The 26,537-nt window shown below is 35.6% G+C and overlaps 1 protein-coding gene and 2 non-coding genes across 3 annotated transcripts; 2 read left to right on the top strand and 1 right to left on the bottom strand.

Moving 5' to 3' along the window:
* The first annotated feature begins 13,672 nt into the window (after positions 1-13,672).
* On the top strand, positions 13,673-13,745 carry Trnav-uac. The gene has a single exon. It is a non-coding gene; the product is annotated as a tRNA-Val (tRNA).
* A 1,258-nt stretch (positions 13,746-15,003) lies between these two features.
* Positions 15,004-15,076, bottom strand: Trnav-uac. The gene has a single exon. It is a non-coding gene; the product is annotated as a tRNA-Val (tRNA).
* Positions 15,077-16,668: 1,592 nt separating this feature from the next.
* On the top strand, positions 16,669-24,799 carry LOC124365527. The gene is made up of 3 exons (XM_046821513.1): positions 16,669-16,731; positions 19,214-19,454; positions 24,558-24,799. Exons 1-3 carry the CDS (start codon positions 16,669-16,671, stop codon positions 24,797-24,799), a joined length of 546 nt encoding a protein of 181 aa, XP_046677469.1.
* Positions 24,800-26,537: the final 1,738 nt, after the last annotated feature.

Consider the following 26,537-nt stretch of genomic DNA (forward strand, 5'->3'; position numbering starts at 1 on the left):
GATGTTTTCTGTTCTGCTATACCACTAGTTTTTTTTTCAATTCGCATGTAGGCAGGTATAAGTTATTTACCACAATGCTTCACTGTTTCATGATTTGATTGATTCATGATAATAAACAAGGCTCCAACATACAAAAAACAGGGAAGATACAGCAATAAATATCTGGCATTTAATAACCTAATTCGAATACTAACGTCAATCAGACAGCAAATAACATGTGTAGGTATATAGTTTATTTTCTTTTTTCAAATTACTGAATACGATTAAAAAATGGTTGATCTGAATTCATTTATATATTAAAAAAAATACATACATACATACATACATATATATATATATATATATATATATATATATATATATATATATATATATATATATATAATATATTTTTTGAAATAAAATGCTCTTGGGGGGAGAGCATGTTCCATTCGTCCATCTCCATCGGTGCACCCCTGCAGTCATACAAAATTAGAACGATCTCAAGATTAACATATACCGTTTCTTATTTATGATTTTTAATTACAAATACAGACAATTGTTAAACGATGCGGAGTAGACAATAGTGTTATGTGAACATTTTTGTTTAGATTCACTTATTTAACCATATTCCAGAATGTTTCCCCATATTTTTGAACATTCTGCATATAGACAAGATAAAATTTAACAATGATGCTGGCCTCTCAATGAGAATTAGTTGATTGGTAACAAAGCTTATAACTCAGTGTGATATCAAGAGAATAAGTTGAGCTACAAACAAGTATAAGCTGTTGTAGCCGTGTAGCTGCTCTGCATACACAAAAACCCCAACTGATTTTGAGGGAGTGGGAGAAGCAAAAGAAACCCACTAAGCATAGTAATTGAATTAAAGATTCATTGAATATTTTTTTGAGAATGGCAGATTAATTTCATCTGTTATTAGATCACATTATTTTTTATAACAAACAAATAAATGTGTATCATATGAAGAGTATGAAGGGTTCAACTACCATTCTTTCTATATACAATAATACGAAGCTTCACTGAAACCTTTGTGTTACTCGTGGAGTAGTCAAGTGTAAGTTAAAAATTATTCCTGAGGTTAACTAGAGCACGCATGAAATATGTTCGTACGATTGTTGTAAGCGCATCATTTATAATTCAGGTGCGCTCTCTGTGAACCTGCAGGTATACACGGACTCGGGTGTACCATAGATAGACGCGCACCGCTGCGGAGCCCGTAGGAATTAATTTTGCAGGTAACAGGTTATGACGGAGAGAGCGCAGCACCCGAGACGAAGAGGCAAGGTCGTTCCGCATTTTGCGCGTAGACCCGAAAATCTACAAGTGGCGGTCGGTATCAACAAGTACTCGCTTTCGACTCGCTGAGGGCTACGCCCACAGACCTCAGAGATGGGGGTTTCCCAAAAACAAATTCGGGGATAGAGGAATCAGGTATTATTTGAATTCGGAGGTGAGGATTCCAAATTTAACGTTCATGGCTGTATCCGTTCTCTAGAATCGTGCCGGTCGTAATGCTTCGCTAACGTTCAGCCAAATTAAATGTAGCATATAAAAATAATCAATTGATTTCGTGGGAAAGAATGAACCTGAATTTGAGATAACGAGAAATTGAGATGGCCTTTTTTAAAGATCACTCAATTTACATTAAAGACTTTGCGTTAGATTTGTGTTCCGGCCTCAATATCTGTCACATTTGGCATTTGAACACAAATAAACACGCAAAATTGCCTAGATATAACAAAAGTGTTGACTTTAAACACCTTTTGTAGCTTAACCATTAGAGTTAACCACAAAAAGTGACTTAGCCTTTCTTTTAGGAAATTTTATTCTAAAAGTTATCCTGCCCTTGGATTTAAAATTAAAATTTGGTTTGCCCGATACAGAGCTCAGAAAAAAAACTGCACCGGTTTGACATGTTAATTTTTTAGAGTAATTTAAATGATGAAATTGATAGCTTTCAAGCGTTTTCTAGTGGTTACACGGACTAATCTAGAATTGTTAATAATTTAAAATCTCTAGTGTACCAGGGAAGTGGACTTGACTGTGTATAGTCTGAGTAAATCAGTACAACAGCTAAAAACACTCAGTCCCTACCACATACGAAATATTATTGAGAAACACATGTTTATCGTGGTCCGAAAATTTATTTTGAAACAATTTATTATAACATAAGGTCGATTTTCTTGCTGAAGCGACTTACTATAGTACGAGACATATCATTGCAACCCTGGCTGTTTGGCTTTATTATTTACTAGGAGTCTTTAAATTTATAGTAAACGTTTTTTTAATATTTAAAAACATTTAGAGCTGAAATTGGTGTGTTAGTTAAAAAGACCTGTCCAGCGAAATTTCATTTAAGACAGTTCTTGTCGACTGCTTTAAAGAAAGTATCCGGAGTCAAATTCTGACTTGGCTAATTTTAAGAATATTTTGGTGTTGACATCCAAATAAAATTTGGAAAAATTAAAAATTCATAGAAGTCAAAATTTGTAAACAGCAAAATGCATAATGTTGTACATAATTTTAAAGGTACACACTTTATATTTAAATGTTTTTCGTATCTCCAACGGGTTTCGAAAAATAAGCATTTTAAAATAATTATTTAATGACACTTTGGCCATTGACCTCTAAAACTGCAGGTACCGAGTTAGAATCTAAATTATAATCTTCTTATGAATAAAAATTATAAAGTAAAAGAAAAAATGGTTTAAAAATCATAATTTATCTTCATTTGACCTCAGATATAAAAATTCTTATACCGTTATTAAATATTCCACAAAGCCTTTGTTGCTGGGGGGGGGGGTAGAGGGGGTTGAAATGGTTTAGTTTAAAAAAATAGTTTGTATAATAGACAATCTTATAGGTGGTGTTGCACTCAACGCTTTCGCACAAAATAAAACACTATTCACTTCCTGAAATGTGTCGGTATAAACTAGCTAACTCGAAGTCGCACTGTGAGGGTGTTTTGAGGTTAGGCAGTAGTGGAGTACGGCTTGATGTCTGCATTAACTCAGTTGAGGATGAGGAGCCTAGGAAAATTTAAGACAACCTTTATAGTGAAGGATGGAATTTTTATATCACCTCTCCATCCTTCATCCATACTCATCTTAAAATGTATGCTTTGTCATTACGTAGAGGTTACGAATTGATATAAATATTAATTCCAGAACTTGTATTGCAATTTCCATCAAAGCAATTGAGTATAGCCAGTATTTTACATTTATGTATTTTACAAGGTCCTCGTTCTTAATCCAAAATTCTTGAATGGGTACGAAAATTAAATTATTTCTAAGGTGGAACAACTTATCCAAAGCTTCTGTATTGTAAAACAATAAATTTAATTTTGCTCTAAAGCTACAATAAATGTAGACACTCCAGACTCATAACGTTCAACGAGTCACGTTTGGCCAGATAAAGAATACGGGATCAGAGATCTAGAAGAACAGGTGTTGCCACGTATATGCAAGTTTTATGTAATACTTTTTACATGTTAATTGCATGTATCAAGTGATACCAGTTTTATCTCAAGATTAGTAGTAAAATAAGATAATTTCTTTGTAAGGGTAACTGACCGAGTGATCTAGTTTCTTCTACCCGCTTGTAGTTCTTTTACTTCTTCGATTGCTTGGGAGTCTTTGGACTAACAATGAAATTGTGTCCTACAATATCTTCAAAACGTATTGTACTCGTAATATCGTAGTCTATCTGTCAATAAAAACATTATCATTTTGGTCTCATGACGTATTATTACAATTATGCAATATTTCCACTAACAAGGCGTCGACGTTGGAAGTAAACAGTCAAATCCCATCAAAGAGGACATCGCGAGCTACCAGCGCAGCCTGGCGGCCGCTACAGGCACTAATTACAACACACAAACACAATCACATGCGGTTGTGATTTTATGCAAATTATCGTCATTATCAGGTCCCCTTGATGTCCAACGTGACGGGCTGGATTAGCTCTAGGTTCCGAATTTCGAAAATGACTTTCGATTTTATAAAGATCAGTTACGTCTAAATAACTTTTAAATTGTAAATCTATCTAGAGTAGATAAATCATGTGTTTTTACGTATATATTCTTTACATACATAAAGACACTTATTTAAAAATATTCATGCACCGTACAAGTTGCAAATGAAGGTATTTCCATATAGACCTACATGATATCTTATAAATGCATTGTTTAACTCTAATTACATATATTTATCTGTAGTATATTTTGATTTAGATTAAATTTGGACCAAAACTCAGTATAAACTTCATCTATAAAGTTCATGTGTTACTAATTAGTTCTGAGCTTCATGATATAGAAGCGTACACCTGTAAGTATATTGGCATATTTATTCGGGCATTGTTTATTTATTCATATTATTGAGTTTATTATTTTTTATAATCTATTTATGTTGCAATGTAGTAATCATATTTACGTAATGTTTACTAACATTTTAGGAAAGAATGATTTGCTATCACAAATCAAGTTCTCAAAATAAAAAAAAGTGTAGAATAGCTCGTAATGTTCCTACGTTTTATTGTGGGCGGGCGACGCGACTTCTATATCCACACACAGACTTTTTTACTTCCAGGCTTAAATTCAACTGGGCTTCCTAAAATATGTTGTTCTCCAACAAATCGTCAATTTATGTTCTGGCAAAATAGTTATTTAGGATATTTCTTATACATCCTAAATATCCGAAAGTTGGGAAGTACATCAACAGTTTTTGTCATCGTATGCCTACCGGAAGCATTGGATTATGCTGAGCGTGAACACGTTTGGCTCAACTGCACGCGTGACTGTATTTATAACTAACTCAAGAGACATAACTGAGTGAACGTTTGGTTTGGTTGTCACTTTCAAGAAAATTATAATATGGTGTTCCCCTGGGACCAAACTTAATTCTGTATAATTTCAAATGGTTGCTAATAAAACCACTAAACAACTAATAAAAATACTACTTGCAAAACAGAAAGGATTCTAAGCATTATACAAAAGAATAGTTAAGGAAATCTGGCTTTACCTATTTAGGAATCTTTCCTTATATTTTTTTATATGTTAAAGAAAGAATATTACAATCACAATTAAAATATATCTTATTAAAGAGGAAAGGTTGTCACAAACGGCACAGTTAAACGTGTTCACTTTAATTTATTTCTAATTGACCTTTCAAACAAGCAGGAGGGAGATTTTTCATACAATGAAATACAAATTATTTTTCACAATATTTGTTTTGTATGAAACTAGCAGACAGTGGATGATGTACGATTTTGGATAATCTTAAAAACAATGAAAAAGCCATAATAAAGAATTTGTACATTTCTAAAAGAGTACCTATCATAACCAAGTATAAGTTGTAAAAGAAATACACAAACAATAAAAAGAAAACTTAGATATTGCATATCTACAGATATTTATCTATGCTGTGAGAATGTTTAACTTTACAAGAAAAAGACGTTGTACCCCTAGAAAATGTATGTGACAAGACTTTAGTGCGGCGAAAATAGTTCTGTGCGGTGAACAGCAGATAGTGCTACAATTCTAAATTTTTTTTACAGTTGAAATCGATTCCTGTCTCTTAGTAATGTTCTCATTTTTTGAATTTAATTTAAAATCAGTTTTTTATTGTGAAAGGTTTATTCAAAATAACATGTTTAATAGTTATTTAAAATATTAATTTATAATTTTATGCTTTTTTCGGCACGTTATCGGTTAATGATCCCATCTATAAAAGATTCAAATTGTGTGTTTTGTGAAATATCGAAATATATGTCTCGTCTCAAAGTCTTGGATAATATACAAATGGTAATGCTGTCGTTTAGTAAAATAATCTAACAGCAATTTAATAGCAGTATCCCACTTTCATCCGTGCCGGTGTGGTGTGTGTTTTTTCTCGTACTCGTGACTTGCATTATGTGCAGCGACAACGCCTGGACTAGACTCCAAGCAGCTTGTTGGTATGTTTGAACCCGTTTCTTTCCCTTCTTAACTTCTTTCTGTTATTTGTTTTTGTATGTATTAATACCCATCTGACGAAGAGGATAGATTCCAATCCTCGAAACGTTATGTTGTGCCCTTTGTAAGATGTAAGGACTGGCAAATGTCCGAAATCCTGTTTCTCTGTAAAACCTTCCATCGTTAATAAAAAACTTTAAACAAAGAAGCAATTCCATGTGAGTTGGTAAGAAAGCAACTTGCAGTGCAAAGTAAAGAGAGTGCATTCTATGCTTTGCCGAGCGTGAAACATGCATATCCCAGTTTAAAATCTAGATCCGACAGACAATACGAGATAGTGATGATAGGACAGTCGCAATTACGTTTAAATTTAATCTTATTATGGAACAAGTTACAACACTTAGGCTTACGTATTGTTTGTAAGAGCTCAGTACACGACAACGTGAAACATTATTAATTATTTCGCTTTTAGTAGATTTTTGACAGTTCGTTCAACTTATTATTGCTATTTTATACTGTAACATCTAGGTTTTCTGATCACACCGCATCAAAACATTGTTTCACAATCAAATTCTTTAATATTGCAGCCTCTCTCTGCAGAACCATCTTCAGTCATCGGAGGTTAAAGAGAAAAATATTTTATCTTTCGTATTAACAACCATGATTTCATGATTCTCTTCTGATTTCAAACATAATTCTTTTGAAAACAAGTGTTTCCATAATTCCTTTACTACATATTGTAGTTTAGGTTTATGTGCACATGTACGTATGTGTGTTTATGCATATGTGTATGTATGTATATGTGAGTAGGTATGTGTATATTCTTCTTCAAATATTTTACAGTTCTGATTATTATTATTTAATTTTTTTTTTATTATAAGTAGAAATAAATTTTTATGTTTACATATTGCTTATTTGTTTCAAAATTTAATATGTTATTTCAAGTAAGTATCTTGCCGATACCTTGTCAGTGTCATGATTAGCCGTAAGTTTAAGTGTGTGCATCTTGTGTAAATTTACAATGTTTTACGAATGTATGTGAGAATGTATATTGTATGCTAGGGTTACCCACAATTTCGTGTCTGTCGGAGTCGCCTGCCGTTCGCTGCCCGCGCTGTCGGGCTGGGGTCCCCGGCTGATGGTCACCGCCCCGGGCGATTAGCGCTCTCCCTCTCTCACAAATTATCTGCCGAACACTTTCTCCCTACGATAATTTTCTTAAGGCAGCTCACGTTAATGCTCAATCGCTTTTTTGTCATATTGACGATTTCAGAAACTATATTTTGCTCTTCACAGTTTGATTTAATTCTAGTTTCTGAGACTTGGCTCAAACCTTCTTTGAGTGACAGGGCTGTTGAATTGACGGGATACTCCTTGTTCAGGAATGACCGTCTACATAAGGGTGGCGGAGGTGTCGCCGTTTATGTCAAGTCTCACCTTCCTGCTTCTATCCTTCATTCTATCATCTGACACAATCCAGAGCTGGACGCCCAGAATATATGTTTCTAGATGTCAGTGTTAACAGATCACACACATCTTAGTTGCCGTCTGTTACAGAGCTCCTAAACCTTGGCTATCTTGCTGAATTCGAAACATGAACTTCTTAACACTCTTGGCTCGCTGCAGTCATGTTATTGTGATGGGGGACTTTAACACTGATTTACTTGGACCAGTTACCTACGATCAAACCTTTTTATCCGACATGTTTTTTTCTTGTAACATGACTATACTACCACTTCATGCCACTCACCATACTGCCGCTGCCGACACCTGGCTGGACATAATTGCTGTCGGTGACCCGACCCTCATTGCGCACCATGGACAACTGCCTGCCCCTGGACTTTCAAAACATGATTTGATATTTTGCATCTACAAACTTCTTCTTCTCCCCAAACCCAAACCAAAGTTTATTAAATACAGAAAACTACAAAAACATTGATCTTGACCTTCTGATTTTCGATATTTCCAATATTTCTTGGCATGAAATACTATTTTCTGATGACGTGAATGATATGGTTTTTCAATTTAATTCCCTAATTCTTCAATTGTTTGATAAACATGCTCCAATAGTCTTCAAACGTGTAACAAAAAAGCCTGCTCCCTGGATTACTGACTTTATTCGCCATCTGCAAAGACAGAGAGACACTGCTTTCCGCAAGGCTAAGCGAAACAAAGAATCAGCACGATTGGAGCTTATATAAAAAGACTGAGAAATCAGACACAGCAACAAATTAGAAATTCTAAAATTAGATTTTACTACAATTCTCTTTCTCAGAAACAAACAACTAAAAACCCTGTGGACGAAAACTGAAAGAGCTGGGAGTGGGCAAATCTGATGGTGACCAACAAACCCATTTAAATCCAAATATAATCAATAAACTTTTTTGCTAACGTCCCCATTGATCTGTCCCGTGCTCGTGATTATGTCATAGAGCTAGAGGCTTCTCCGCTTGACAGACCTGTTCATCAGTTTTCTTTCACTCCGGTGACTGAGGCTGAGGTGTTCAGGGCGGTCATGAGGATGTCTAGCAATGCAGTCGGGGCCGACAACATTCCAATCAAGTTCATTAAGAGCACGCTGCCAGTCACCCTCCCAGTTATTACTGCAATATTTAATAAATATTTAATGTCCTCAACTTTTCCAGATATATGGAAGAAGCTCAAATCCGTCCCTTAAATATAGTGTTCTTCCCCTAAAGCTCCATCTGATTTAAGACCTATTAGTATACTGCCTGCGCTATCCAAGTGTTTAGAAAGAATAGTCCACCAAACAATTCTCCCGTTTTATTGACAGTGGCAATATTTTGTCGGTATTTCAATCTGGGTTTCGCCCTCACCACAGTACTGCCACAGCCCTTTTCAAAAATCACAGAAGATATAAGACTTGCTATGGACAAGCGACAAGCTACAATTTTGACTCTATTCGATTTTTCCAAGGCCTTCGACTGCGTGTATCACCCTCTTTTACTGATCAAATTGAAGAGGTATGGTTTCTCTGATGGTTGTGTCAGGTGGGTGGGGTCATATCTCTCCGAGCGACAGCAGAGCGTTGTCAAGACTGGGACAATGGGTGCTCCGAGTGGAAACCTGTCACCCGAGGGGTGCCTCAGGGTTCTGTACTTGGACCACTTCTTTTTACACTCTACATTAATGACATAACTACTAGCATCCGACACTCAAAGTTCCATCTGTACGCTGACGATTTACAAATTTACCGCCACTTTTCACCTAATGAGATGGACACTTGTGTACAGGGTAATGAACTCTGATATTGATTCAATAGCTTACTGGACTTGCAGACATGGACTGAAACTTAATGAAACCAAGACTAACTGTATTTTAATATAGGCTATAAAAGGCTTATTACTAAAATTGACATTAATACTGCTCCAAGACTGATACTGAACAATAAAGAAATAGTGTACAATGAAAAAGTAAAAAACCTGGGAATAACTATCAACAAAAACCTGGGATGGGCTGATCAGGTGTCACAAATTTGTAATAGGGTTTTTGCCTGTATACATGGCCTCAAGCGATTTGCACAATACTTGCCGTTGGATGTTAGAGTGATGTTGGTGAAAAAACTCTAGTTTTACCTCACTTCAATTACTGTGACGTGGTGATCAATGACATGACTGTTGACCTTTCTAGTAAAATTCAGCGTGCACAGAATTATTGTATTCGGTTTATTTTCAACTTACGACGTGATGATCACGTATCTCCTTATTTTGAGCAATTATCCCTATTAAAATCCAAAGAACTTAGAGATCTTCATGTACTTAGTCTGTTGCACGCACTAATCCACCAATGGTTGTCCAAGTTATTTGGCCCAAAGTTTCGTTTTTATGTCTGATATTAGTGCACGTAGAACTCGTAGGGGTGCATCTTTATTATCAACTCCAATTCATAGGACAACCTTATATAATAATCTTTCACTGTTTCCGCATGTCGATTGTGGAAACGCTCTCCCAGACAACATCAGAAACTATTGACAAGCGCGATCGCTTTGGGGCGGAGGTTCGGGCCTTTCTGCTGCGGACTCGGCGGGGAGTGACGGTTGGTGGTTCTTGTGGTCACACTTGTGGTAACTGTATGTGAGTTGCGTGGATGGGGAATGAAAGCTGATTAGGATAGGATAGTTTTATTAGTTGCCTGTAAAGAGATTTTATGTTAGAGTTTAATCTAAATGGTTAATTTTAATTATAATTTATATATATACATTATTATGTTACATCCAATATGTAATTAATTTATTAAAGTGATTTAGTTTAAGTGTCAATTACAATGTTGTAATAGGTATGATAATATTTTTACTTTGTTTGGTTGTTTTTTTTGGAGGTTAAGTGGTAGAGAGGACTTTTAAGTCCTAACTTCGCCTCTGTAAATAAAGGCATTTTTCATTTCATTTCATAATCACTAAGTCTGATTATATTTCATCTTTAAAATTTTCATGCTTGTATTACATGGCGTCAAATACTTTGTTCCAAAAGTTTTACTCGTTTTTGTTCTAAACTTTTTTAAAAATTTTTGTTCTAAATCGTATATTGTGATATTATATTCAAGGGAGGGTATACTCGGTTCTCCCACATAAGCCCATAAGAGGACCTTCTCGTGTTGGCTTTAATTTCTGTACATGTAAATTAATATATTTAAAAGTCAATGGCTTACGCTCAGGGTATACGTCCGGCTTTAGAAGGACATGTCCTCCTATTTAATGTTTGTCCTCCTGTCCTCCCAGATTTGAAAAGTTATGTAAAATGTCCGGTGAATGCTTAAATGTTCGAAAATAGTATCATCACGTTAGAACAATTCTCAAAGATATACCTTTTTTACAAAGGAAAATTTTAACACTAATTAATTCAATCTTATGTCACATACAAAGTAAGAGCCTCTAATAATACTTTTATCCATCAATAGACACTTTAATAACATGAGTTCCTTTTATTTTTCGATTTATATGTCAAAACAAATTCAATTTGAGATTTTGCTTTGCATTTAAAGCAATACAGCACTAAAAATAATTCTAAAAGAGCATAGATCAATGTTTTTCGCAAAGGTTATATGAATATTTAATATTGTAATCCTGTTTGCTTCAAAGTCCTCCTTTTAAAAATTTGCGTCTGGTCATCCTGTTTACGCCTTAAGTCCTGAAGACGCTTAAATCCATTAATAAAATGTTTGTTAATGTTAATGCGAATCGTAGTGACATTTGGATGCCTGATGGAAACTCGCACAAAAAACCTAGAGTCTTGGACAAAGTTTGGAATGTACATTAATAAACGTAGGCATATTTTAATTCCAAAATACCACCCAGAAAAACCCTAATTTATTTATTTGCGATACATCTTCTTTACAGTATATGAATTCTTGTTTAAAACGACATTTTGATAAGAAGAGTTTCTTAAAAGTCATTTTAAGAAAATGTATTTACTGCAAAGGTTGGAAATATGTTTGACAGCTTAGGGAGTAGCAAAACAGAAAGTGTCATTCAGTATCGCAGTATTTTTATTTGCCTGAATAAATAATACTCGTCGTTGTATGCTGCATATAGCAATGACAGTATTAGGTGATGTTTGTTATAGATGGCAACAGTGACGAATCCAAACCAATTAGTTTATTTTGGACAATTATTCTGAACAAAATTGTGAACATATACAAGAAGGGTATTCGAAATTGGTTTCTTTTGACATTGTGGGATGGGATATTTATAATAACTGCATGAACACTATTGTTGGGGAGGGGGAGGGGCAGGTACTAACAGGTTCAACGAACCATTCGCTCCGTGACTACAATTTGAGGAAACAAGCGAGCGCAGCGAGTCCGTGACCATAGCAAGTGGAATCACAAAGCAATACATCGGACATTAAATGCAATTTTATGACAGAAAATCGTCGAGGGGACATCGCGTCCATGTTTCACTGATATGGGATACAGTACAGAGTAGATATATAAATATCACATAATTCCTAAACTGAACAAGGAAATAAGATAAAATAGCGAACAAGGATTGGGATGCAAAACATATAGGTACTGTCCAGTATCAGTTGTACAGATTTTCACATCTTCTAAAAATTAATAACAAGGGTAGGAATAGGTAGCGAGCCGGATTGCATACGTTTAATTTTATGTAAAGTAGGCCTAATCATAATTATTATGAGTAAACCGAGACAGTTTGAAAAGTCCATGTCCTTGTGTGTTTGTGTGTATGCCCGCATTAGATTTTTACCTCGAAACCCGAATTATCTCGAAACCTTTCGACGTACAGTGAAGATATTTATCACCATTGTAGATTATGGCACAAATCAGAAGGTAGGATGTTTTATTCCACTACTTATATCCTAGATACAAGCGCCGGAAGTAGACACTTTTGGATCAAGAACGTAGCCAGGAAAAATGGGGGAGGGTCCAGACAACTGATATTTTCCCGTAGTGGACACAGAGTAAGGCCCCATTTTGTTCCTCAAAAAGTTCTTGACCCGTTTCATTGTTGAGAGCGATCTTTTAGCTGTACATGTCAGCAATACTGAATTATTTAAATAGTAATAATCGTTTACTAAAAAGTAATTTAAACATTAAAAATTGGGGGGTCCGGACCCCTTAGACCCCCTCGCTGGCTACGTCCTTGTTTTGGATTTTATTGGCGTAACGATAATTCTCACGCAGAGTGAGAATTACTATTCATTGGTTTGAAATTGTGTAGCAAGACTCTCAGACATCATTATGAGTTTCAACATGACAAATATCATTTCGAAAAATTGCTTCACCCTAAAATTAATTTATCATTAGCCTATAACAAAATCCGAAACCCAATTTATGTCTAATACATTTAAAATACAATAATATTGAAATACATCACTTAATTTTAAAATTTAGACAATCAGGCGATCTATGTATAAAATGAATCTGTTCCCTCCTTTACAATTTTTATTTTTTTATAGAAACTTAAAAATCTATATACAGGGTGTAACAAAAAGGTTGAGCTAGCTATGAATTTTCAGATTCTATGTATGATTCTAAACTAAAAGTGAAGGATAACTTTTTTCCAATTTCCACTTTTTAGCAGCTACATGCCATTTTGTTTTTTGTACAAAAACATTTTATCTTTATTTTTATCTTTACGGTTGTTATATTTGGTAAACAGGTCCATACCAGAAGGTATTAATTTTAGAAAAAATATTTTAATATTTTAAAAATGGCGGCCATTTAATTTTTGTTTTATGACATATCTAATAAACTACTGTTTTCATCAAAATTGTATGCCTCAAAAAAGTGTTGAAATATTTTTTTCCTAAAAACACCTCATTTATAAAAATTGTGAAGAAATAACCATTTTATGGAAGGGTTCTAATTACACATGGAAACTAAATGGCCCATAACTTGACAGTATTTGAGCAGCTGTTATTTACATCAGCTATTAAAATGCAACAATGAAACTGACTATTGAACTATCAACACTTAATACGTGTAGCCACATATATGTGGTTTATGCATGATGGCGCTCCTCCGCACTTTAGCAATCCACTTATTTTACGTGCATTTTTGAACAGACAATTTGTAAATAAGTGGATAAGTGTTCTGTTCTTTCTTAAGATTGAACGTGTAAATGATTCCTCGTTATCTGAAAATATTATCTATTATTAATAATTATTCTTCACTACACTTGGATTTGCAAACTTCAAGTAGTGAGTAGAGAGTAAACTGCAATATTGCACACTCAGCGGTTCCGTGGTGTAGTGGTTATCACATCTGCTTTACACGCAGAAGGTCGCCAGTTCGATCCTGGCCGGAATCACTTACTTTTTAGTGATTATCCTTCCGGAGTTTTGAACATCTTTAAAGTTTTGTTATTTCCTGATGCATTATTTTTTTAAATTGCTTGGTACAGATGCACGTCCAGTTCTAATTCCTCCAGTTGAAGTTATATCCGGAAGGCTTCTGGTGTTAAATGTTCATAACTTTAATGTGAAGATCTAATATAATATTTGAACAGTATAACAGTGTAGAATAAAAGTTTTACTTGTCCTGCCATTCTTTGCACCTTGATCCTACCTTTTACAACAATAATAATATAAATAAAACATTTTGAGTTATCCTCTTTGTGTTGTATTGTTTGGAAGCAAATGTTTGAGTATAACATTTAAAGTTTTGTAACATAAGTTGTATTAATGAGATTAAACTGTTGTTCATCTCAAAAACGCTGACATGATAGGAGACAGTATATTAATAAACCCTGTCAACTTCCAAGTTTCGTTGACTGTGGATCAGCGGTAGGTGTTCAAAAACAAATGCGAAATTGCAGTTCCCAAAAGGTAGGATCAAGTTTAAAAAAATTGGAGATTATCAATACAACGCATGGCTGTACACATAACGTATCTATGGTGGTGGGTGGGAAGGGTTGATTCAACGTGAATACTGAGTTTATAGCTCTATTTCACGACCAGCCTAGTACAATGTCTGAAATCTGACACTGTCAGAGACTTGATTCCTGGAATCGGAGTCTACGTATGAAGAGATATATAAACAAATCAGTGATAAAGAAGTTCAAAAGAACTCTTTGAGTCGTTCCGACATCAGAGTGCAGCACTTCCCACCATAGCTACTTTACGTGTAGAAAACTCGTTTGTTTCGCCGTGCTTTGGGATCGTGTCTAAAACAACATAGTGTAATTCATAAGACAATGAGAACACCTCTTTATAGGGATTACATCTGGTTAGTGGGAAACCAGACACACCACTTGTGTAGTTAATGTGTCTAGATATTATGGCCCTTCTTTGGCTCTGCTACTTCTAAGTAATTGTCAGAACGAATAAAACATTTATTCCAAACGTTTATGTAGGTAGTTTATAAATTATGTTAGATCTTTATATTAAATTTATAAACATGTAATTCACGAAGCCCACCAATATAACTTTAACTAAAGGAAGTTAGTTAGAAATCCGCATAGTTGGATGTACATCTATACCACGTAATTTAGGCAAAAAATTATACAGACATAAAAAAAAACTGTTAAGATGTTCAAAACCCTGACAGGATAATCACTAAAAAGTAAGTGATTCCGGCCAGGATCGAACTGGCGACCTTCTGCGTGTAAAGCAGATGTGATAACCACTACACCACGGAACCGCTGAGAAAGTTGATATTTTAGATTACTCACCACTCACTCACTATTTTACACTACGTTTGCAAATCAAAGTGTAGTAAATAATAATTAATTAAAACAGATAATATTGTCAGATAATGAGAAATCGCTTAGACATTGAACCTTAAGAAAGAAAATTTAGAAAAGAATATAAATCTATTTTGAAAAAATACGTCAAAATTCAATTGAAATCATAGGGACCAAATGACACATTTTCTGTCCATTGCGCTACATTACTAATGGTCGAGAGCGTTTGTTATAGAAGTTGTATTGCATCTATAGTCCACAGACTTTCGTTAGTGTTAGTGATCTGATAAATCATATTAAGAAGGATTCTTTCTGTAGCCGCTATGAATTAAATTAAGTAGCTTAAACAAATGTACTTTCATGTACACTTTAGGTCTGTTTTTGAAACTTGTTTACGTGCCATACGGTATATAAAAAGTAAGGCTGTATATGGGCCTTACTATAAATATATTAAGTGGAATAAATAAACGGTTATTGGCTGAGCGTTAGCGAAGCCTTATCACTCGAAGGGCTGGAATCATTTCTGTCTGTCCAAACGATATCTTGTATACGAACTGACTTATAGAGTCAGAGTTTGATTTATTTATACACAAGCATCATTAAGTTCGATGATGATCACTCCATGGGATTTGGCAGAGCGTTAGCGAATATTTTTACATAGGTGGGACTGGTAACTATAATGGCAAAGAAAAAATAGCAGAACAAATAAATTGTTGCAAACAAACAGAGTATATGAGATGTTGACATTTGACGTTGTTATTCATAGAGTAAAACGAAAATAATAAAGTGGAAAATCAATGTTACAAGTAGGTGACAAGATTAGGTTTCAACGCAATCTTGCGTAGTAGTACTCTCTCTAGTTCAACGGAACTTTTATTATTTTAACACTGCTATATTATAACCTAACTAAATGTGTGAATTTATTATGTAATAGGACATCTCGAGAAAAGTTTCTTCTGTACACTTTGTACTTTGCATGTAACTTCATATCTCCATAGACAAAGATGAGTTCTATGATGGTGTATGCTCAACCATGGAATTTGGCTGAGCGTCATAGAAGCCTACCATTTAGTAGGCTGATACAATTTCTGTTTTTTATGACAGAGAATGTAAAAATTACCTTCCTGTATGATTGTCAACATGTCTGTCTGATTTGAAATCTTGCACGCAACAACAGCGAAGCCTATTACGTGACACTTGGTGTGGCGTACTCCTTCCTTGCTAATATAATTCGTATTGTAAAACAGTTCACTTTAAATAGCTTTGTAAGGAAATATTTAATTACCCCCCTGGAGGAGGTGTGGTGGAGTAAACGCTTTCACCGCCAAATTAGTCCCAGTTATCCACAATGTCACTGGCACTGCGCATGCGCGTGACAAGATCTGCGCAGTTAGTAGAGCAATGTGCTGCTAGGTTATGTCGGCGCAAGTGACCTGGATGGCTATCTGATACACACGCACCCCGACCGTGGTCACTGACAAGAGTAAACACCTCACTTCCGGAGAGGTACCACCTTTATAACCGGCTGATTGTTCAGTTCACCGCAGTCATGGTTGCAAACGTACTTCCGCTGCTGCTCGGTCTGGCGGCAGGCAGTCAGGACTGGGCCAAGGTTAGTATAATCTGTGAGTGCCGTGATATCAATGGATGAATGATTAGTTCAGATAATTCAGTCGTGATTCTTTTTTTTCTAAATGCCTTACGGCTGACTTGGAATTACACCATGAAGTCAATTTTCACTTAATAAAGCTTTTGCACTGCGATTACCTTCGATCATTCTTCCTCGATTAGGCTATATGTTTTATGTTTGTCAGAAATCGACTTATTTCCTTATATAATGTTGCGTCAAAACTGGTTAAATTGTTTTGAGTTTTTCTGAGGTATCGCCATCCGGTATTCTTCTAAATTGTTGGAAATATGAGTTCCTTGCATAGTCAAATTGTGGGCATTTCATTATTAGATGATCCGCAGTCTCATTCACTCCAGCAGTGCAATTTAAGCACAGAGGAGTGAAATAAAGTTTCATTAGATGAAGAGTCTTGTTCACTGTGACATGTCCTATTCTTAGTCAGATTATATTTACTATTTCCCTTCTGCTAAGTCTTATATCTTGGTACCTTAGCAGTAAAGGTCTGATAGGTTGTACACTCCTATACCACCTGGCCTTTGTTGTATCTAGTAACAAGTTGTTTTTTTCTTCAAGTATCTTCCTCTTTTGGAACGATTTGAGGTTAGATAATGGAAGGACCATCTCTTGAACAGATATTCCATTCACCACTGCCTCTTTTGCGAGCTTGTCAACTATTTCATTACATTTCAAACCTAGATGGCTAGGTATCCACTGAAAATTTATTCTGTTCCTGGAGTCTATACAGTTTTTTATTATTTCTATGGACATGTTATCTTCTATTATGGAGGAGGGTACTCAATAAAAAAATTCCAAAGTTAAATTAAAAAATACTTTTTATTGACCAACTAATTTTAGAGGAGTTGTTAGATAAGCGTCGATTTCGTAACACATTATTTAATGTTCATTCACTTTACCACAAAGATTCATAGCCACACCCAACTAATACGAAGGATGTGAATTAAAAATGTATTCTGTATTGTGAAATAGCTGAGATCACAAATCAACATTCACAGCATTCATTCACACAAAAACTCGCTCAGGACAACAGTTGTGCTAGGTATGGTAGCAATCAGTTATAAGCTAAGGTACTGGACGTGTTCCGTCATTCTGTCTACTATTTCATTCTTTTCAAAACTTTGTACAGCCGTTATATTAAAACATTATAAGGTATCTTAAAGTGTATAAGGACAAATGTTGTGGTATATACGTGAAAATTCTCAGATCTACGAATATGCGATGAATTAGTATACTTTTGCTGAGAATATATCTTTCCTTCACAGACTTTTAAAACAATCGCTACCTTTAATTGAAAAATAAATAAATGTTATTTCCCTTAATAAAAAAATGGCAACACATAAATATATATGTTTAAGAAATTAAACTGGCCACTTTAATAAGTTGTGTAACCAATGTTATTAAAATATATCAATTACAAGAGAATCATTACAGTCTAGCATTATTTGAAAGTCTTTGTGTAACCGCCTACTGTAACATCTAAAGGTAAATAATTATGTTTGAAAAGTATAATACATAATTTAAAGTATAGAAAACATAATTATGAAAAAAATGTAAAGAATATAAAATGTATATGTACAGTATAAAAATATAAATTGCTATACTAAAAAGGTTGTGAGGTAACCTATTTATAGCCTGTTGACAATAAAGCCAAGTGATTGCCTTCCTGCAAAAATATTTCTTTCATTTGTTGCATTTTTATGTGAAGCGGAAGTTGATTAAAAAATTTCGGACCAAGTAATTAAAGGAATGACGGCAAATAGATTTATTTACTTTGGGGAAGTTTAAAATATTTAATTTCAAATATTCTCGTACTGTAAAGATGATTTGGCATGAAATTTTCTCTATTTTCGCTCCAAATAAAAAACAATCTCAGGACTTTAAAAATTAAAAGATGCTAGATCGTTAAAATATACAACTGATGGTACAAAAGAAAAGAGCTTGATAGTTTAGATTCTTTAAGAATTATACGCAAGAAAATGTTTTGAGTAGTTCTTATCTTAGCTATTAATGTTTTGTAAGTACCCTCCCCCCAAGTATGGCAAAGCATTACGTAATCTTGAATGAATTAAAGCAAAATAAAGGGTTCTTCAAGAATGATGAATTACAAAAATTCCTTAAACTTATTAAATGGTGTAAAAAATGCGAATGTATAAAAAGTTGGTTGAAATATTTTATAGTTGTCAAACCCGTGTAATACACGGGTATTAATGTGCTAACTTCCAGAAACGGAAAACTGTTAGGAAATAATTTCGTGCAATTTATCAAATTACTGAATATTATTGATTATTAATTAAATTCTTTTTGCATTATTTTTAGAGTTACATACTGTACCATAATCTGATGAAAATAGTATGTTCATATGTTCGCATAGGAGCTGGCTCAGCTCTGAAGGCCTTGGAAAACTCTTAACTCTAACTCACTCTCCAAATGTAATCTATTTCCGCAGGTATGGTCCGGGGTCTTGGAATCCTGCGGGGACGTTGGGTGTGTGCGTGGGAAGGTCAGCCTGGCTATGGATCGCGCCCTCAACATGTCGTCCATCCCTCTGGCCGAAGGTGTTAGCTTGGTGAGGAGTAACCATTCCGAGAGTTGGCCAGCGGTGCCTCGCCATGATGAGGATCTCCTCTCTAAGTTCTCCCGCCTGGTGAACTCCAGATATCTCAATATAGAGCTGGCCAACGTGAATGGTAAGTAACTCCTTTTCAGTTATGAGGCAATTTTTATAAATATACCGGCTGTCTCAAAATGCTCATAGTTTTTGGAACATATGAATACTTCAACTTCCAATCAACTCCATCGAGATTAAAAACTACCCGTTTTGAAAGGATAACAGGATTTAGGAAATTTACCATCGTTATATGTTATAAAAGGTATAACACAACGTTTCGAGGATTGGAACCTATCCTCTTCGTCGGGTAGGGGAGGTTTTAATACATACAAGAATAAAGAATAGAAAGAAGAAAAGAAGGGAAAGAAAAGGGTTCAAGATACATAAAAGTTGCTTAGAGTTCAGTCCAGCCGTTGACACTGCGAAGGATGAGCAAAGAGCCGACACCGACATTCTTGTTAGTATCCCACTGTAGCCTGTGCTGATGTGATGTGTGATTATGATTCTCGTACTCGGGACTTGCATTCTCTGCAGTGATAACGCCTGGACTAGACTCCAAGCAGATTTTGGGTACGTTTGGACACTTTTCTTTCTGTTCTTTATTTTTGTGTGTATTGTAGTATATTGTCAACGTTCAGACACAATAAATTTTGAAGAAATAAAAACCTAGAACTATGAGCATATTCAGTTTATTAAAATCACTGTATTGCACTGCTTCTATTCAGAATTTGAAGAATTTAAACTTTACGAATCTCACCTCTTTTATAATTTCTGTTAATAATGTTCGCAACAAGTAACGTTTGTTTCAAATTGTTGTTTAAAATAATTTTTGAAATAGAAAATTAAACAGGTCTATGAACGAACAGAATTATTGATAGTATTAACAAACTTTTTCTTGTATATCTTTTTAGAATAATCAGTGCATGTTTGATGGATTTTTTCATTCTTTCTTCATTAGTTTAGTTCTATCAGAATCACCATCAATCATTTGATTCACTTATGAGAGATAAAATTGTAGTATATCAGCAATTAGAGTATGAGACCACTAATTTGTGTTTTGCTACATCGTGTATTTATAAAACATGATGAAAAAAGTCGCATAAAAATTGATTTGTTTCTCAAGACAATGCTTCCTACGTACAACATATTACTTTATTTATGATTAATGAAATGATAAAATCATGTAAAATTAACAACAGCGCAAAGGTATATTTGTAATTATTATTGAGTATAGTTGAGAATTGGCTCGGTTCCAAAACTGATACACGCAATAATTTAGAAAGTGACAAATATAAACTTCACCAATCAATGATGATGGCTGACCTTGCGAAGTGTCACATTTTTATCTCTTCTTAATTCTAGCTCAGTCAGTAGATTGCTGTTGTACTTCTAGTTAGAAAATGGAAGTGTTCGTTGGTAAAACTAATGTTTTAAAATTTACTCGTCTGTCGGATTATGTTTTGGCTACTAGCAAGATGCTGGATTACCTTTAAATAAATGCTATCTAATGTCTAATATCTATCAAGGACGTAGCCAGCAGGGGGGTCCAAGGGGTCCGGATATTTTCAATCTTTTTTATTTTCTTTTATAGTACACGATTATTATTATTTCAATAATTCAGTATTACTGACATGTACTGCTGAAAGATCGCTCTCGACAAATAAATAGGTCAAGAACTTTTAAGGAACAAAATGGGGGCTGACTCTCTGCCCACTACGGGAAAATATGAGTTGTTTTGACCCTCCCTCCCAAAAATGTTTTCCTGGCTATGTTCTTGATATCTATTAATCTATATCTATCTAATATCTATATGTCATACTCGCGGCGTAACTTGAGATTTCCAATTAAATAACAGGAACGTCATACGCACATCCTTTTCAAATTCATACATATACATACATACATACACACACACCCCCCTTCATACATACATACATATTGAAACCCTCCTCAAAACAAGTGATAGTCACTGGGAGAAATCTTTATCTCCTGATCAAGTTTGAAGAGCAATGTTTTCGGGCTAGGGAATCAGGGAATGACAGTTATTACGAGTATTAATGAAATAGACAAATTTATCTGCAACTATTCATAATATTTGAATGGTTATAATAATACACGCTCTGTATAATAAGTAACCGGACTGAGCCTGCCCCGCTCCGTCAAAGCGTCTGCTAACCGGTATCTGGTGCTGTAGTGGTGGTGGGGGTCTAGTGAAAGGGAACCGGGCTGCAGCAGTTGCCTCCAAGCGCTTGGAGAGTTAGTATCGAGCGAGAGCGGAGTGCATGTTCAGTTACCCCGTCGGAGTGAAAATGGAGAGTACGATCAAGCAACGTTTTAGCATTAAATTTTGTGTCAAACTCAAGAAAACGGCCACGGAAACTCTTCAAATGATTCAAGAGGCTTACGGTGAGGATGCTCTGTCCAGAACTCAGGTGTTTCAGTGGCACAAACATTTCCGGGAGGGCCGCGATGACGTCCATGACAAACAGCGCGTCGGTCCTCCATCAACGAGTCACACGGACACAAATGTGCAAAAAGTGCGTGATATGCTGAACAGTGATCGTCGTCTGAGCATTCGGGCTATCGCAGATGAGGTCGGAATTGATAAGATGACCGTTCAAAACATTATTAAGAACGATCTGGGCATGAGGAAGATTTGCGCGAAGCTGGTACCCAAACACCTGACTGATGAGCAAAAGAAGCGTCGTGTTGCTGTCGCTTCGGAAATCCTTGATCGGCTGCAAACCGAACCAGAGTTTTTCAACCACTTTATTACAGGAGACGAGACGTGGGCTTTTGAATACGATCCTGAGACGAAGCGGCAGAGTCCGGAGTGGCACACACCGGCGTCACTATGACCGAAAAAAGCGCGCATGAACAAATTGAAGGTGAACTCGATGCTTATTGCTTTCTTTGACGTGAAAGGCATTGTTCACAAAGAGTTTGTGCCACCCGGTCAAACTGTAAACGGCCAGTACTACAGAGAGGTGCTCCGTCGACTAACCGCCCGGAGTCCGTCCGGAGATTGCCGATTCGTGGTTCTCCATCACGACAATGCACCGTCGCACACCTGCCTGCTCGTCACCGAACAGTTGGCAAAACAGTCGAGGGCCACAGCCTCTGTACAGCCCGGATATGGCACCAGCGGACTTCTTTCTGTTCCCCAAGATCAAGAGACACCTTAAGGGGACGCGGTTCGGGACTCTGGAAAACGTTCAACGTGCTACGACGAGGGCTCTAGACAACATCGAGGTTGCCGACTTCCAGGGAGCGTTCAGGGATTGGAAAATACGGTATCAGCGTGTTATCGACTCCAATGGGGACTACTTTGAAGATTTCTAAAGAAAAATTGTACATATTTTGTCAGTCCGGTTACTTATTATACAGACCCTGTATGATAGACTATTTCGAATCGGAACTAGTTAAGTTGATATATACGAGTATTTAGAGGTCTATATTATTTAAGTATTCATAGTGAAGATATTCAAAAGTTAAACCAAATTCCGACTGGCTCTTATTTCACGTTTTGTACGTGTAAGAAAACTTAGGTGGATATGCACACCAATGTCAGTCAAAAAGCGTCTACTGGTCTAAGTTATTTTGGTGCGTTTGTAGCGTTTAGAATAATGCCCGATCAAGAAAATATGTACATATGTAGGTTTGAGTAGCATGCTTTGGCCAAAAACATCTACTTAAGGCTCTCAAAATCTATTTCCGATTTAAAGTATTATTGATGACGTAGTGGCGTTTACATTGTTGATAATATAAACACGAATAGGTCTGAAGTCTTCTTTTGTCAAAAAGCGTCTACATCTACGTCTACGTTTATTCATAATAATGTGCTTCCGGCCTACGGTGTATCCGGCGCCGTAGTAGCATTTACCTAGTTTTATCGACCAGAAAAGTATAATTTTCTCAAAAAGATACTAATTTACGGCTATTGTAAATCTACTTCCGACTTAAGATATTTTCTGTGACGGTAGGATAAGAGATATGTTTGGCGAATTTCACCTTTTATAAGACAGCGTAAATTTGAAAACAAAATATAGTTCTTCCTAAGGATTTCAATCCTATTTCATTCATATGGGTGGTTAGTTGTCATGAAAAAATCTTTTGTTTGTTCATTTAAATGAAGAGACAAATGAGTCTGATGTTTCATATTTATAGGACAACCAAAATATAGTTTATTCATTTAGGCACAACCGTTGACGCTGCCTAGTCTATATATTTGGGATACAACAATGTTCTATGTGTCTAAATGTGCCTTAACGAGGGGTCAAGACATAAACAGGTATAATACTAGAGATAGAGTAAACTACCGAACTGGGAGACACAGAACGGTGGTTTGTGAACACTTACCCTCGCAGGCGGGTGTTCACTTCATTAACAAATGTCCAAGCTCAATCAAGAATGTCCCAACGCTCAAGGCGGTAAGAACTCGTCTAAACGCTGTTTAGTTTTACATGGATTTTATAATGTCGGTGAGTTTATGGCTTCTGACTGGGAAACCGCCCATTTGGCTGACTGATTTCGAAGCTGGGTCTTTGGGTAAATAAACAAATAAATAAATATTGGTGAGTGAATGTGCATATAAGCATGGAGAAAACTGTGGTGAGCTTGTCATAACTAATAATTAGTAACACTGACTTTTACAATATAATTATTGTCAACTGTAATAAATGTACTTGAATTTGATAAAATTCAACAACTTCAGTTACACCATCAAGTTTTATACATATACATCCATCCACACATGCGAACTTCCTCCTTCATTCGTTACTAGCAAATTGAAATGTGAAACTCAAGATATGGGAATATAGAATAGTATGAAAGTAATCATAGGTAAAATTTCAAGTCAACGGTTGTGTTTAAATGGTGAATGAACTGTATTTTACTTTCCAACTTATAGTTGCCGCGCTCTCAATGAAAGTAAACAGACTTTCTATGTACGTTAGGTGTTGGATTAGATTTCCAACCCTTGAAAAACTATATTTTGGCTGTCCTATAAATATGAAATTTCACACTCATGTGTATCCTCACTTAAACGATCAAACAAAAGATATTTATGATAACAAACCACCCATATGAATTGAAATAGGATTAAAATCCGTAGAGAGAACTATATTTTGTTTTTAATTTCACGCTGTCTTAGAAAGGTGAAATTTATGATTCTGTAATCCAGATGGCCGCGGGAAGAAGAAGAAATACCTGGAGTACGTGTACGTGATGGCCTTGGTTGCTGCTGTCGTGATTCCGCTGAAGCTGCAGGGACTCGCTCTAGTCGCCGGGAAGGCTCTGCTGATAGCCAAAGTGGCCCTAGCGCTGGCTGGGAGCGCGCTGCTGAAGAAGCTGTCTCACGATGACCACCATCGGCGGGTAGACGTCGCAGAACCCTACCTGCTGACCTATCAAGACCATCGGTGACCGGTGTGTCAGCCGCTTTTGGAAGTACAGATGTGACTGAGTGTCAACCAATGTTTGAACATTTCATACAAAAGTAGTTGTACAAAATAGGGAATTGAAAATTAATAATGTGAATTAACAATCTGTAAATGACTATTGTAATAGTCAATAATGAAAAAAATCAATTTATGTTACAAGTTGCATTACATATTTTAAGAAAGTCACCAACATCGCGTAACACTTCGACTTTAAAATCAGTATATCATGATATAGCTTTAATGATTTACTGTGTATTCGTGGACTTAACAACAAAAAATGTCAAAAACAAATAACATTAATATTTTTAAATGTTAAAGATGTTATTTATTTCATCGTGATTTCACTAATGATACAGTCTAGAAGCTCTTCTCTAATTGGAATTATTTATAAATTTAAATCAAACACTCCAATAATATACTTTTTATTTCTGTTAAGCATTTCGTGCTCAAGGAAGACGTCATCAGATTCAGTTATGTGGGTCTGATGATGTGTTCCTTGAACACGAAAGGCCTCACAGACATAAAAAGTATATTATTGGAGTGTTTGTTTTATTTATATTCACTAATGATTTTAAATATAAAAAATAATAAATAAAATAAAATTATAGCCCTCGAAAAATGCGAAAAGATAAATATTTTGCAAGTACATACAATAGTGGTAAATTCATTAATGTTATAAAATGTGAAATTGTAGTGTAAGTATTATGTAAGTATTATGTAACTATCAAGTGGACCTGATTACTACCGAATAATTTTACTGAATTATATTTGTAAATACAAATTATTGTTTAATTTATTTATTTGTATAATAAAGGGTTTTCAAGTATTAAACTACGAGTTTGTATGGCTTTCACACTTTTGTTTGTTCTCTTAGGACAAGAAGCTTAGAAAATTGCACGTAGTGCTATAATGACATTTATAAATAAGGATATTTTGGATGGGTAAGGTTGGTAGTAGGGGCCGCCTCCTCTCGAGATTCACGAGGAAACGTTTACGGCTCTAATCTCAGGTCATATCCCCTCGGAAGAAGGAGAAGTTAGCTCTGAGCCAGTCTCTCCAGTCAAAGCAGGCAGGGGGTGGCACATCCTTATGTTTAGGCTGACAAGAACCTTTGACTCTTTAGGAACAAACCCCACCAATTCCAACAGTCATCTCCCGCAGTTGACTAGACCTATCGAATTAGCCTTGCACCCCAGAATCTCGACATTTGCGGTTAGTTATGTGCCGCTCCTAGACATCCATAAGGTTGCCCAGATTTAAGTCATAGGTTTTTGCTGTACCCAGAGTGGGTTCAACTGGAAGGTATAAAAACCAGCCAGAAGTGAACCCTGCTGGGGAAGCTTTCACACCTTTAATTAATACAGTACAGATGTGATACAATACAGTCCAAACTTTATAGCGTGATTGTGTTTAGGCTTTGTCATAAACTTAAAATAACACCTTCACAAAATAATGTAAGTCCTGTATAATCGTGTTTTGGGTGGTATTTATGAATGTGATATTTATTTATTTGGTTCTCTTTTTAGTTACTTTACTCTTTATGAGGAAGCCATCCATCCACCAACAGGGCTACAAAGGTCCGATGACGAAGGAACAAATATGCCTTCGAATGTTCATTGTTTTATTTTGACGGTAGGCTATAAGCCTAATTTTTAATTATTAAACACGATCCTGGGCTGGGTAACAAGGATTTCGGACATTTACCATTGTTATATTTTACA

The sequence above is a fragment of the Homalodisca vitripennis genome, chromosome 6, assembly GCF_021130785.1.
Source record: "Homalodisca vitripennis isolate AUS2020 chromosome 6, UT_GWSS_2.1, whole genome shotgun sequence".
Lineage (NCBI taxonomy): Eukaryota > Metazoa > Arthropoda > Insecta > Hemiptera > Cicadellidae > Homalodisca > Homalodisca vitripennis.